The sequence below is a fragment of the Oncorhynchus gorbuscha genome, linkage group LG02 (assembly GCF_021184085.1).
Source record: "Oncorhynchus gorbuscha isolate QuinsamMale2020 ecotype Even-year linkage group LG02, OgorEven_v1.0, whole genome shotgun sequence".
In the NCBI taxonomy this organism is placed as follows: Eukaryota; Metazoa; Chordata; class Actinopteri; order Salmoniformes; family Salmonidae; genus Oncorhynchus; species Oncorhynchus gorbuscha.
Genome location: NC_060174.1, coordinates 70,189,457 through 70,204,018, shown reverse-complemented (window position 1 = coordinate 70,204,018; position 14,562 = coordinate 70,189,457). Strand labels below are relative to the sequence as shown.

The window sequence follows — 14,562 nt, the reverse complement described above, 5'->3', positions numbered from 1 at the left end:
CCTGAATTTTCTAAATGTCCTTAGCTATCCTTCTCCACCGGGAATTCCACTGATTTCAAAACTTGAAGTGGAGAGTGGAGAGCAACATTATCACAGTTCTTCGTGATATCTTTCAAAAAAGCCACGTTAGAAAGGATTATCTACACATACTGTGCAGCTCATATTATAGACAGAAGCATGCTACATGGCAGACCAAACCCGAACTCATCTCTCGGCATGTCCAGTCCATTATCTCAGCCAATCATGGCTAACAGGAAGTTCCCTGCCTTCTTCCATTCCTAAACCAACTAGGCTCGTAATTAAACAATGTATTCGTATTTACAGATGTCATACAAGTTTGGTATTAAGGCAAATACATTTTACATGTTCCAGATGGCATTACTGCCAAAAAACGCATTTTGATAAAAAACTAGGTTTTTGTTCAAATGCCTCTCCTGTGAAGTAGTGACGCGCGACATGCACCTAGTTTCCTGAAACGAGTCACATTTGTCCACGCAGCACAACCATAAGTGTTAAAACTGTCAAGGACAATTAGTATATAAAATCCCAGCAGCATACTCTTTACGACAGATAAGGCAGTATTACATCAGAGAGCTTTTGTAAGCCCTTTATTTCCATTTCACTGAGGTCCTACTCTGATAAAGGACAAGAGAAGTAGCCGTTATCACTGCTGTGCCATATCAATCTCTTCACACTGCCTGTTGTTTTGGCAGTTGTGTCTGGGGTTTTGGAGACAATCACAGTAGCTAGATAACACACCTTTCTCCATTTTCAAAGTGCTTTTCCACTACAAGGATTGTGTGTTTTCTGTGCTTTATCATGGTTTTACTTCTTTCTCTGGCATGTGGTTAAGGAGTGTGGGTCAAGGGATTGTGTGTGTGTGCCAGTGTGCATGCATATGCACACTAGGGGTAATCGACATTCTGAAAGTCATGCCATCCTTCAGCTAGAGTCTGTCCTTTAGAAAACTTGTGTCTTTTAATCTTTTATCTCAGAAGTCAGACGAATATTTACATTTTCTTGATGAAATTCTCCTTTCAGTTCTTTCCCTCGCTCTGGCTGTGATTGCAGAGCTTGTCTGCGATAATGAACACTCATGCTGACTTACTGCAGGCTTCACAGTGAGGACTGTCATTATTCATCTGTCGCAAAACTTTTTAAAGGCATTCCCTATACTAATGGAGATAAATGTAGAAGAGATGAAAGACGATCGTGTTGTTGCTCTTTATTAACCCTGAGAGACGTCCTCTGGTGTGTCTTTTGACACTTAAGCCGTCGTCACGGCAAAAAGGACCCACTTTCAAAAGCACTGTTCATTTCCAACCTTACTTCTTGAGAGCAAATATATTTAACACTGTGGTTTTGGATTCTTACAGAAATCCTGTATGAGAGCAATTTGGAGCTATCATTATCATCCCTCCCACTTTTTGAATTTAGCACCCATACCCTGGGGCTTCCTGATTGCATCTTAACTGCTGCAGGTGGGAATAATTACTCTCTATGGCTCAGCCATTATTATATTTGGTAATCATGAGACATTCAGAGCAAAATCTTTACTTTGGCTAATTGGAAGAAGGAGGAATAAAGGTATTCAAATGAATCATCAAAGGGTTATCATGAGGGTTTTTTCCTGAAGGGCCTTTTCTAAGGGCCTCTTGTGGCAATTTGTCTACAGTAGTGGTTAGTTAATCAGGGTGGTTATTGTTCCACTTTACTCACTAGCCACTGCACTTAACCTTCTATGTAACAAGATATCCACTCATAATGCTCCTTACAGCCTGGTAAATGGGGGTCCCTAAACCTAGACTAAATCCTAGACTAACAGATTTTGCAATGACAACAGAGCCATATATGTATCCAATGTAGATTTTTGTTTTACTTATAAAAATGTCATGTAATATTTAGGAATCATGTTCTCTGTTATTATATTTCTCTTCTAGTATGCTCTAATACCTCCCTGTTGTTGGTGTGTTTCTCTCCAGTGTCTTCTCTAGAGAATGGAAATGTTGGGGGCCAGAGGAGAGTCGAAGCAGACAGCGGAGCCTTCACACACTCGTCCACACAGGACACAGAGAGTGAGATCCACCATTTTACCACAGCATCCCCCATGAACGTCCCTAACCACCGACCTGTCTTCAGAGGCTTCGCCCTACATGAACTCCTGCTCACTAAAGATTTCCAGGGAGACCAGCGGTTTTTCACAGACCATGGAGATGTAGAAGGACATCCCACAATGCCCGGCTCTGTTACTGCCTTTGAGGGGGGGGATGCCTCAACTCGCCTGGTGCCACATGAGGACGCCCCTGCCTTCTCTGACATCGCCACTACTGCCACGGTGGCTGCCACAACCCCCCTCACCATCTCTGCTTCCACAGACCCTGGGCTACTGGTGAGCATGGCTCAGAATAACCAGTTTGCCAAGGACAAGGCCAGGGAGGCAGAGAAGGTGGCAGTGACCACAGACTCCCTGACCACCCCTGTAGTGGCAACCACTGCCCCTATAGTCAGTGGCCGCAGTCCCAATGCCCCCCCCTTCCTGAATGGAAGCGCCTATGGTCAAGGGGAAGTTATTATGGAAGCCACCCTGCCCCCCCCTGTCCTGACCACCTCAGTTAGGGCGGAGAAAGGTGAGTCAGAGGAACCAGGGGTAAAGAACAAAACAGACCCTGGCATCCAGCTCACCAAACTGACCCCCTTATCCACAGGAGAGGTGGATGAGGGAATGACCACCACAACCATCATCACAACCACCACCATCACCACCATGCAGACACCAGGTAACGTCTGTTTCTATTGGTCTCATACACACACAGTATAGAGTGAAGTAGAAGAATGTAAATCCAATTACATCCATTTGGCATCTGCTGCTTTTCTGTAATGGCCCTAATGCAATGGCTTTAGAGTAGCAGCTTTATTAATGCAGGTATCGTCAAATCACTTAAACTATCAACAGTTAAAAATGTACTCGGAGGCTGTCCAATTCGAGGTGTCGTAGAAAAATGCACTCGCTTCCCCAATGTTGCAAATATTTTCACATGACCTTGAAGCGCTAGGTTCTAGGCACGCGAGGAAAAGCCACTAGGATCGGAGAGGAGGCAGAGCGTGTGTTAAGCTTTCCTGAATAACCGGGCCTGCTGGGAGCATACAATATGTGGCCCCATTATTATAGGATGACTTGGGAGAATCTGCAACAGACAGCACATCTCAGTATCAAAACTTTAAATATATCCAGACTGGCCTGCAACTTTGCCTTTCTAGACCTAATAAACTGCCAAGGGCATACCCACGACTAATCCATATTGAATTAAATGATCAAATCACAGGTCTTTTGCATCGTTATTGAAATGACATTTTCACTGCAGTTTACAGCCTAGAGTAGAACTTTCCTTGCATTGTGGTGTTGTAGAATAGTTTAGGTAGGATAATTGTATTGTCCCCCTCTCTTGCATTTTATTTGTCTTCACTGTTCTTTTATGTGCAATAACGTACCTGGCCTCTCCACTTACATTGAAAATTGGTGCATCCTTGAATGATTTTATGTGTGGTATGATGCTAGTTGGCCTATTGCAGATCTGGAAAAACAATCCATCTACCACTATTGTCACTGTGAATGTTGGATAGAGGGCAGGATAGACAGTTAGACTAGTATACTATATTGACTTATGGTATAGTAAAAGTTAACGCGCAGAAAAGCGTAGTGCAGAAGTACCAAAAATACCTTGATATAGGGGAGGGAGGCACATGCAAGCCGATTACAAAATTTGGCTAGGATGGAAGATATTATATAGTAAAACCTGCAAAAGGGTGAATGTAAACCAGGGGAAAAATGTACTTCTGTAAGACCCGGTGCTGGAGATGAGAAGCAGGTACAGTGAACATTATCAACAGACATGGAACAGGACAGGAACAGCATCAGAACAGGGAAAATAAAACGACATGATGACAATAAATGCTGAAGCGGGGAACAGACAGATATAGGGGAGGTAATGAGAGCATGTGACTGAGTCCAGGTGAGTCCAATGAATCACTGAAGCGCGTGACGAGGGAAACAGGTGTGTGTAATGATGGTGGCAGGAGTGCGTAGTGCTGGGTAGCCTAGCACCCACGAGTGCCAGGGAGGGGGAGCAGGAACAGGCGTGACAGTACCCCCCCCCCTCTAGGGGCGCCACCCAGCGTCCCACCTGGGCGGGCCTGACTGGCCGTCCGAGGCATGGGCACTGGACAAGCCGGCTGAGGGTGTAGAAGCCCGACGAATTGGCAGAGGGAGGGAGAGAGGGAGCAGGCGTGACAACTTCCCTCTCCAGTGCCCAATAAAAAAAACACACAACCTTCCCAAATCCAAAGAAAATAGTATGACAACCTGGGGTTGGAACCAAAACTATTTTACAATCATTTCATTTTGAACAGAACCATTATTTTTTTGTTCCATTCCACTGTTACAAATTTTTTTAAAGTAACCGTTTATATTATTCCTTTCTGTTACTTTTTAAACCTCTGAAATCATTTTTAAAAAACATTTACATTAACATTAAATTACACTACCAATCAGTGTGGATAGAGCAGCCTGCTTTTGAGTGTGCATTCGACAGATGAGTGTAGGGTGCGTGATGCGACTGAAATTTTGCTGGTGGGGAGAGTGCGAGAGAGGGTGGTGGAGAAGGCTTGGCTTGACACGCTGGGCATCTTGTTATGACATGCATTATCTGAATTAGGCCCTCAGAATTATACCTACAGAGGAGTGGCTTCTATGATGGAACTCTGAATATCTTTGAATGTTATTTCCCACACATAACACAACAAAGTGCCTATGCAATTCCAGCAGGCAGGCTAGCAGACACTAGAATATGTTTCAGAGGGAAAGAGTAGGGCTTTGCATAGGCACTTTGTTGCGTTTTGTGAGGAAAATAATGTTATTAACTGGTTCCATGCATTTAAAATAATGGTTCTGTTCCGGAACAGTATATTTCACTTTCATTCACGGTTCTGATTTTGTTCCTAAAAAAAAATGTTGATTTTGTTCCATGACCGGTTCCAAACCCTGATGACAACCCTTAGCAGTAACCTAAAGTGGCCTGCATGACTGCCTCTCGTTTACAGTGTTTACTCAGATTTTAGTCAGAGTCTTGTACAGCGTGGCAGGAATAGCGTTGGAGAGGGCCAGTCAGTGTTTCTCATCCTTCCGTGCTGACAGCTCCTATTCATCTGGCACCCAGGATCACAAAGCTGATCATGCGGCAAACCAATCTGCAGAGGCCGGCTCCACCTGATCTGTGCTGCCTGGCTGTCCTCTCTAGTGGGTCTAGATGGCTGAGGGGCGGCGTGATCTCCAAGGCCCGGCTGAGAGGCAGGGAATCTGGGGAGTTAATGAGGGGGTTAGAGGGCCACTGAGACACAGATGGGCTGTCAGAGATGGATCAGTAGCCTGGGAAGAGGGATCACTTGTCTTTTCATTTCTCCTGTGCCAGGTCCCTGCACTGTGAATTTCACTGACCCCGAGGGCCACATCAAGATTCCACAGCAGCATTCTGCAGCATTGTCGTCCGACCCTGGAGTGGATTGCACCTATGTGGTGACGGTCTACCTGGGATACGGGATTGAAGTACAGGTCAGTGAAAACAGGATACTGTCTAAGTTGTCCCTTTTATGGGGTTCACATCCATACACTTTCCTACATCTCAAGGTTTTAATGGAAACCTGCTCAGTGTGTTAATGTTAATGGAAATGAGAGGAGGGCTGTTAGGTCCAGGTTTGCCAATAGGCCTTGGGTTAGTGTTTCTGGACACACTGTTTTAGCACCACTCTAGCACTCTCTCTCTCTCTTCCCTATCTTCATTTAACCTAATTATCATGGCTGTCGTTAGAGCCAGCGGCTCTGATGAAGTGTTACACCTTTATGCTATTTTCAGCTGCCCAAATGCTAATGAGCTATGCATCTATTGGAATCTCAAACTAACATAACACTTCAGCTTGTTCATGAAACAAATGGCTCATGTCAACATTTATGAGTGCAGCTTATTTACGCCAATACAAAGCCTTGAGCTTCACATGACTTCAAGGAAAAATACAAGAAAAAAAATCAACTGCACTTCATGTTTAGCAAGTGTCTTACTTGTAACTAGAGTAGTTTCAAAATAAAACCATTATAGTTATTCCTGAAAATGTTCTCTTGGAGTGGTAAGGGGAAATCTGAATTCAGCCAGGGCTGTTTGCTTGTTGTGTTTCTATTCATTCATGTGGAACTTGTTATCTCTGAGCTGTCACAGCAACAGTCCCACCACAATCAATACAGACCCAGCAGCAGAGACACCACAGCACAGTGAAATGTTTAGTCAGCCGTAATTTCATAATGATCTATTGAGACACAATGGCCTACTAAAATTGTTTGCGAAAGCGTGGGTAAAAGACAAACCCCGAGTTCCATTTACTAGCATGCATTCAGAGGGCCCTCACATCGAATGCTTCTCTTTCACTGCTCCCGTCTTGGTTGCATCCAATGTTTATCTATGGAAGCAGGCATCAGTCATTTTTTTCTCCAGGGAAGGAAGGGATGGTGCGTCTATTTACCCTAGCAAAAATAATAATAAGTTACTTAAATTGATGTATGTGGAGTCTACATTAAATAGGTCAAGATTCATTTAAATTTCCAGACAAAATGTATAATTCTGTATCGCATTAACAGTGAAGAGGCGACTCCGGGATGCTGGCCTTCTAGGCAGAGCTGATGCTCCAGATACTCAACTAGTCTAAATAAGGCCAGTTTAATTGCTTCTTTAATCAGGACAACAGTTTTCAGCTGTGCTAACATAATTGCAAAAGGTTTTTCTAATGATCAATTAGCCTTTTAAAATGATAAACTTGGATTAGCTAACACGACGTGCCATTGGAACACAGGAGTGATGGTTGCTGATAATGGGCCTCTGTACCTATGTAGATATTCCATAAAAAAAATAATCTGTTTCCAGCTATAATAGTCATTTACAACATTAACAATGTCTACACTGTATTTCAGATCAATTTGATGTTATTTTAATGGACAAAAAATGTGCTTTTCTTTCAAAAACAAGGAATTTTCTAAGTGACCCAAACTTTTGAACGGTAGTGTACTTTTTGGGGCTTATGCAAATCATCAGCCTGAGAAATTGGGCCATGATTAGTTCTTGGCGTCCCACAGACACACATGGTAATGGCTATTGAATGTTTACTTCCTTATTTTTCTGTCCTTCCTGCAAAACGATCTCCACATTACCCCTTCCCTGGCATTTCTAATACTCCAAACACCTCATTTAATTTGAAAGACCTTGAATGGTTGAGCTTTTTCATCCCGCCCGGCTCTGGTGGGCTAAGATAAGTTTAGGTGGAGGGTCTTTGTTTGTATGTATGTTTTTCTCCTGCTTGGGGTTTTGGATCTATGCTAAGGTTAATGACACACACACACACACACACACACACACACACACACACACACACACACACACACACACACACACACACACACACACACACACACACACACACACACACACACACACACACACACACACACACACACACACACACACACACACACACACACACACACACACACACACACACACACACACACACACACACACAACCGCGCTCTCAGGCAAGCTTTTGATATAGTAGCTCTTGTTCTCTCTTAGCCCCTCCAGTGGACTCCTATCTCAGCAGGCAGTCTCTGTGTAGTGGAATATAATGAAATGCTGGTGCTGGAAAGCATGCAGAGCCCTGTTTATCAACCCACATCACTGAGGCAGGTAGCCTGATGGGATGAATATGTCCATGTGAGGACCAACTGGACCCAAGGGCTAAAAGGCTCAGACCAGTGGATGAATGGGCAGAGGCCCTTGGACAAATGTGATAAAGGGCTGTACAGTCACATGCTATGCCTAGTGTTCAGTTAGAGAGATAGAACAACTCAATAGACAGTCTCGCACCTCCCTCTCTGGTGACGGCAGATATTGATTGAAGCCAGGGCATGTGTTACCACTCCAAATCATCTGCCACTCAAGGAGGCTGTACTGTCTGCAGGATGTCACAGGATCAATCTGCCCAGGCTCTTAGGACTGTAATGAAATGGACATGTAAACCTGTGTCATGACTGTCCACGAGAATCCAAATAGGTCAGATCAGATTTGCAATGAATAACTTCAATCAGACCCCCTTTCAACCGTAGAGGGGGTGAGGAAATAGCTAATGGGGATTGACACTCACGTCCTTTTGTAAATCAAAGCAGAAGATTATAGCCTGTGCTCTCCAAATTCACCAAAGGATTTTTTATTTTTTATTTGATTTATTTAACCTTTATTTAACCAGGCAAGTCAGTTAAGCACAAATTCTTATTTACAATTTGGCCTACCAAAAGACAAAAGGCTTCCTGTGGGGACGGGGGTTGGGATTAAAAATGTAAAACGAATCAAATATAAATATAGGACAAAACACTCATCATGACAACAGAGCCAACACGACATAAAGAGAGACCTAAGACAACAGCATAGCATGGCAGCAACACATGACAACACAGCATGTTAGCACCACAACATAACAACAACATGGTAGCAACACAACATGGTAGCAGCACAAAACATGGTACAAACATTATTGAGCACAGATAACAGCACAAGGGCAAGAAGGTAGAGACAACAAAACATCACACAAAGCAGCCAATACTGTAAGTATGAGTGTCCATGATTGAGTCTTTGAATGAAGAAATTGAGATAAAACTGTCCAGTTTGAGTGTTTGTTGCAGATCGTTCCAGTCACTAGCTGCAGCGAACTGAAAAGAAGAGCGACCCAGGGATGTGTGTGTTTTGGGGACCTTTAACAGAATGTGACTGGCAGAACAGGTGTTGTATGTAGAGGACGAGGGCTGCAGTATATATCTCAGATAGGGGGGATTGAGGCCTAAGAGGGTTTTATGAATAAGCATCAACCAGTGGGTCTTGTGACGGGTATACAGAGATGACCAGTTTACAGAGGAGTATAGAGTGCAGTGATGTGTCCTATAAGGAGCACTGGTTGCAAATCTCATGGCCGAATGGCAAAGAACATCTAGCTGCTCGAGAGCACCCTTATCTGCTGATCTATAAATTACATCTCCGTAATCTTGCATGGGTAGGATGGTCATCTGAATCCGGGTTAGTTTGGCAGCTGGGGTAAAAGAGGAGCAATTACAATAGAGGAAATCAAGTCTAGATTTAACTTTAGCCTGCAGCTTTGATATGTGCTGAGAGAAGGACAGTGTACCATCTAACCATACTCCGAAGTACTTGTATTAGGTGACTACCTAACGCGCTCAGAGGTAGTGATCATACATGTGGGGAGAGGGGCATTCTTTTATACCAAAACACATGACCTTTGTTTTGTAGGTGTTCAGAACAAGGTTAAGGGTAGAGAAAGCTTGAACGATTTGTTGTAGAGCATTTAACACAAAATCCGGGAGGGGCCAGCTGAGTATAAGACTGTATCATCTGCATATAAATGGATGAGAGAGATTCCTACTGCCTGAGCTATGTTGTTGATGTAAATTGAGAAGAGTGTGGGGTCTAGGATTGAGCCTTGGGGTACTCCCTTGGTGACAGGCAGTGGCTGAGACAGCAGATTTTCTGACTTTATACACTGCACTCGTTGAGAGAGGTAGTTAGCAAACCAGGCAAACGACCCCTCAGAGACACCCCTCAGAGACCCTAATACTACCATATCAAAAGCTTTGGCCAACTCAATAAAAATTGCAGCACAACATTGCTTAGAATCAAGGGTAATGGTGACATCATTAAGGACCTATAAGTTTGCAGTGACACGTCCATAACCCGAACGGAAACCAGATTGCATACCCGAGAGAATACTATAGACATCAAGAAAGCCAGTCGGTGTGCTTTCTTCCCACTGAAACTTGAACACTTTCAAAAGCAAATACTGGATTAATCTTTCTAACGTAGAACGTGGGGAATGGTCAGAGGCGATCTTTAGAACACTACTGTCATTTTGTTTGTTATTTTGTGATGTCATAAAAATAATTATAACGGAAATACGGTAATTTAATGTATTCCCACTACATAGATGAAGTTTCCATACTATGAGTTGTGCATTAAATATAAAAAATGATGAAAGTGTTTTTGTTAAGAGAGGGATGTGATTTGAGAAGTTATAAGAGATAATTGCTTTCCATAACTTTGCACATTGAGTAATCACTGCCCCGAAGTGAGGAAAGGGAGCATGCCAGCCTGCTGGAACCGCCCCTGTCAAGCAAAAGGTGTAAATGAAGGGTTATGAATTATCTAATTTATCCATAGAAAGTGTGAAGTGGCAGCTGTGCATTTAAAATGGTTTCAACTTTGAATCTCAACACAAGGTGGAGACAATAAACTCACCTCCCAGACAATCAGGTATGGCTGATTAGCTGTCCTAAGTAAGTTATTTTCAAAAGCTAATTTAAGTAGGACCATCCTGTTACTCTGCTCAAACCATCGTATTACGCTACTCTCATCACCCCACCGGGGAACCTTCGATATGGCTGACTAGCCTATCTTCAAAGAAGCATCTTCAAGAGCGATTGGAAGGGTAGTGCTACAGAGGGTAGTACGTACGACCCAGTACATCACTGGGGCCAAGCTTCCTACATACTAGGTGTCAGAGGAAAGCCCAAAAAATGGTCAAAGAATCTAGTCACCAAAGTCATATACTGTTTTCTCTGCTACCACACGGCAAGCGGTACCGGAGTGCCAAGTCTAGGACTAAAAGGCTCCTTAACAGCTTCAACATCCAAGCCATAAGACTGCTGAACAACTAATCAAATGGCCACCGGATTATTTACATTGACCCCCCCCCCTCCACCTCCATAGTTTTTTTACACTGCTGCTACTCACTGTTTATTATCTATGCATAGTAATTTTACCCCACCTACATGTACAAATGACCTTGACTAACCTGTACCCCCGCACGTTGACTCGGTACTGGTACCCCTTGTATATAGCCTCATTATTGTTATTTTATTGTATTACTTTTATCATTTTTTACTTTAGTTTATTTGCAAAATATTTTCTTAACTCTTTCTTGAACTGCACTGTTGGTTAAGGGCTTGTAAGTACGCATTTCATGGTAAGGTCTACACGTTGTATTCGGCACATGGGACAAATAAAGTTTGATTTGAAAATCAACTCTGTAGTTCTGTTCAGTACTACACAACAATTCACCAGTTACCGGACAACTACGAAGAAGGACAACAGTAGAAGAGTTGTTGGAACCATTTCGGACAATCAGAGCCTTACAAGCATGCCGCGAAAGTCCCAACCCCCTTTCCAAGGCTGCCCTATTCACCGAGATCCCTGGCGAACCCAGGCATTTCACGTAAATACATTAATCATTTCTTGCTCAAAGCGTGTGGCGGTTCGTGTGCAAAGTATATGGTTATTGTAGGTGAGAGTAGTTTCTGAATGTGGCTTTGTTAAGTGTCTCTGTCCTCTCTCCCTCTCCATCTCTTCTTTAATAAGCATCCATGTTGTTGTCATTCCACTAGGGAACTGTTTTCTGCGTAATAAGTCTCCAGTCAATAGAGTGTGTGTGTTTATCCTGTGTTCTCGTTTAATTAGCTAGTAAATACATAATTAAACCAATTTCTGTACTACTGATTCATAAGTAAGGCTCCGGATTTTGCAGATGCAAGGAGGATACGACTGTTCAGAATGGTGATATGATATGAGGTTATGATTTATAAGTTGACTGTTTATAGATGTGACAGGTAAAAACCTTATAGAGTTTAATTCGGGAGATGGTAACTCTTTAAAGAACCGCTCTCGTGGTGCCCCAAATCCGAATGTTAATTGTTACAAGATTAATGATTAATCGGGTAACAATGAAACATACAGTAGTTAGTTAATTAGATAAATAACAGTCTTTAGATGAATGTTAGTCTAGTCATGACACCTGAAAGTGTCCTGCAGAGTGGCATGTTGTCCAGAATGTTAATGTCAGCTCTAGTGGATAAGGTGCCGGATTCTGTAGACAAGGACATATATCCAAGCCTGACCCACTGCACATGCATTGCATATCCTTGAATAGTAACAGGTGTGAGATTATGTTAAGGATTCAGTATCTCTGTTTATCTCTAATCCTTAACATAATCTCACACCTGTCACTTTAATTTCTATTTACTTCTCATATATTAAGTGAATTGACTAATAAAAAGGAGTGAATATGCATTGTATATTGGTGCTGCCACCAGGGGCAACACAAGGTTGAAGCATCTCTTATGGATCACTTCTTCAGAATTACAGTTATTATGAGTTTGTATTCATCTCTCTCACAGCACTCTGCTCAATTATTAAGGGTTCTGTTCCGAGGTGCCTCCCATGTGCATATTTCTCTCTCGCTGTATAGATTCTGCTCGAGGAGGGATGTAATTACGATCTTCACCGTTGGATGAATCAATAAAACGCATGCATAGGCGCACACACATTAATTATATCTCATAGTAAACTGTATGAAAACACAAGCGCACACCACACACTCACTAAAATACATTTTGACCATGAAAAGTGAAAGGGAAGTGCAAACATGATTCTTCTGTTTATAGGACACATCAATTTTAATGCCCTACAGTATGTGAAATAAAGAATGTTGTTCAGTAGAGCCTCAGGAGTTTTCTCATAAAGTCTTAGTCCCTAATTTTATTTTTCATAATCCAAGGAGAAAGAATATTTTTCAATGTTATGTGCTCTCAACATGTTACCCTTTGATACCCTTGTTTACAATCATTAACAGTCAGACAGTACATGAGATAATTTTCTTCACCAGAAATGTGGATTCGCCTCAGTAAACTACTGAAGGGCGTTCTCGTAATGCATCATCTGTGTCTTTCAGCTTAATCACCAACTTTTACAACCCAAAACTCAAGAAAGACTTGGCTTGGACACCCTGCCACTGATTGAGTAAATTGCTGTTGTTTTAACACTGCAGTTGAGGAACAATGGGAAAGTAATCCTGCTTTGAAAGTTGATAAACTTGTAACCTCACTTTTGAGAAAATGGCCCTTGAATGTTTTGCTACCTACTGGAGAGCTCTGCTTTGTCTACACCCATTCAGCATCGTTCACACCCTTTTAAGCTTTAGCCCCACCCATCTCTTTAAGGATTCATATTTGAGGCTATTTGAGCTGGTCAGTGTGTGTCGGTAATCCTGTCTAATAAGCTTTTAAAAAATGTATTGCGTAGATAAACTGCATAAGTGTTGCTCTAAACTTTCTGGAGGACCGAGTTTTGAAATCAGTGGAATTCGAGTATGATAGCTAAGGAGATGGAGAAAACAGCTGTCTCCGGATTACATCTTCAAACTAAGGGTAACCATGTCGTCGGTGACAAGAGACCCGTCCATCCATGATGCATATGGGTAAAATAGTCCAGCTAGCTACATTTTCAGATATTACACGTTTCTAATTTGACAGAAGCTGGTTTAATTTCAAGTTAAAGTGTACTGTTAGCTAGCTAACTTTAGCTGGCTGGCTCGCTAGCTAACATTACATGTATGATCTTATTATTTGAATCTCAGAGCCATTTTCTTGGCTATTTAAAGCTTAATGTTAGCTAGCTAACATTGAACCTGGTTGGTTAGATACCTGCAGATTCATGCAGGACAGTAACTTCATGAGTTGGGATTATAGTTAATTGTTTAGCTAGCTGATGTTTTGTGTGTGATCTTATTATTCATATCTCAGAGCCATTTGCTTGGCTAATTATAGACTAATGTTAGCTAACTAATACCCTGATGAAGACAGCTTGTCTGTCGAAATGTTGGATATTAGGTTAAAAAAATAATTGCATCTGAGCTCCTACAGTATGCGGCTCTCCTTTTTCTAATGTTAGATAGCTAACATTGAACCTGGTTGGTTAGCTACCTGCATATTCATTCAGGGTAGTAACGTTATGAGTTGCAATTATGGTTCATTGGTTAGCTAGCTAGCCAGCTAGCTACATGTCTTAACAAAATACTCCACTATGCAAGTAACCATTTTGGGTGCATTTCTAAATTCGGTATGTCCATCCACTCCAATATCAGAGCACTCTTGTCTGAGTGTGCCAGAGCGCAGAATAGCTGCTGAATTTCCAAATGCTAAACACCCGTTGAATATGGCCGGTGTCAGTAATGTTGGCAAAAAAGCATAATTAAATGTTGCCAGCAGCACAGTTGCAATCACCTACACTCTGGATAACATAAAAACAGACTAATTATGTAATTATGTTGAATGGCAAACAGTATGGCAAGTAGGAGTAAAGATGTGTTAAGCAACAGGACTTTGGGCAGTGGTTTTAAGCCCACACGGTGGTTCTCCCCTCTTTCCTTGCATATCCCTGTAAGTAGCAGTGTTGAGCAGGATGCTGACAGGCCTGTCAGGAGGAATGGTGTGTGCCGCATGCAGGCTTCCTGCTGATAGTCACTCATCATTGAGGGTCACTGTGTACTGCTCTTATTGCTGTTTCCCATAGATAAGTGGGCCGAGAGGCTATCTGCAGCACAGAGTGCAATAGTATCATAATCTCAGTGACTCCC

General features: G+C 42.4%; 1 protein-coding gene across 4 annotated transcripts in view; it reads left to right on the top strand.

Moving 5' to 3' along the window:
• The window catches only part of LOC124008500 (seizure protein 6 homolog), a 235,353-nt gene that overhangs the window by 109,494 nt on the left and 111,297 nt on the right, over nt 1–14,562 (top strand). For all 4 annotated transcript variants that reach the window (XR_006834107.1, XM_046319841.1, XM_046319833.1 and 1 more), the window contains exons 2-3: nt 1,983–2,777; nt 5,466–5,605. Coding sequence is in view for 3 of the 4 variants with exons in the window: in XM_046319841.1 (XP_046175797.1) it covers nt 1,983–2,777; nt 5,466–5,605 (935 nt within the window). In the remaining variant the exon portion in view is untranslated. The remainder of the gene's footprint in view (nt 1–1,982; nt 2,778–5,465; nt 5,606–14,562) is intronic.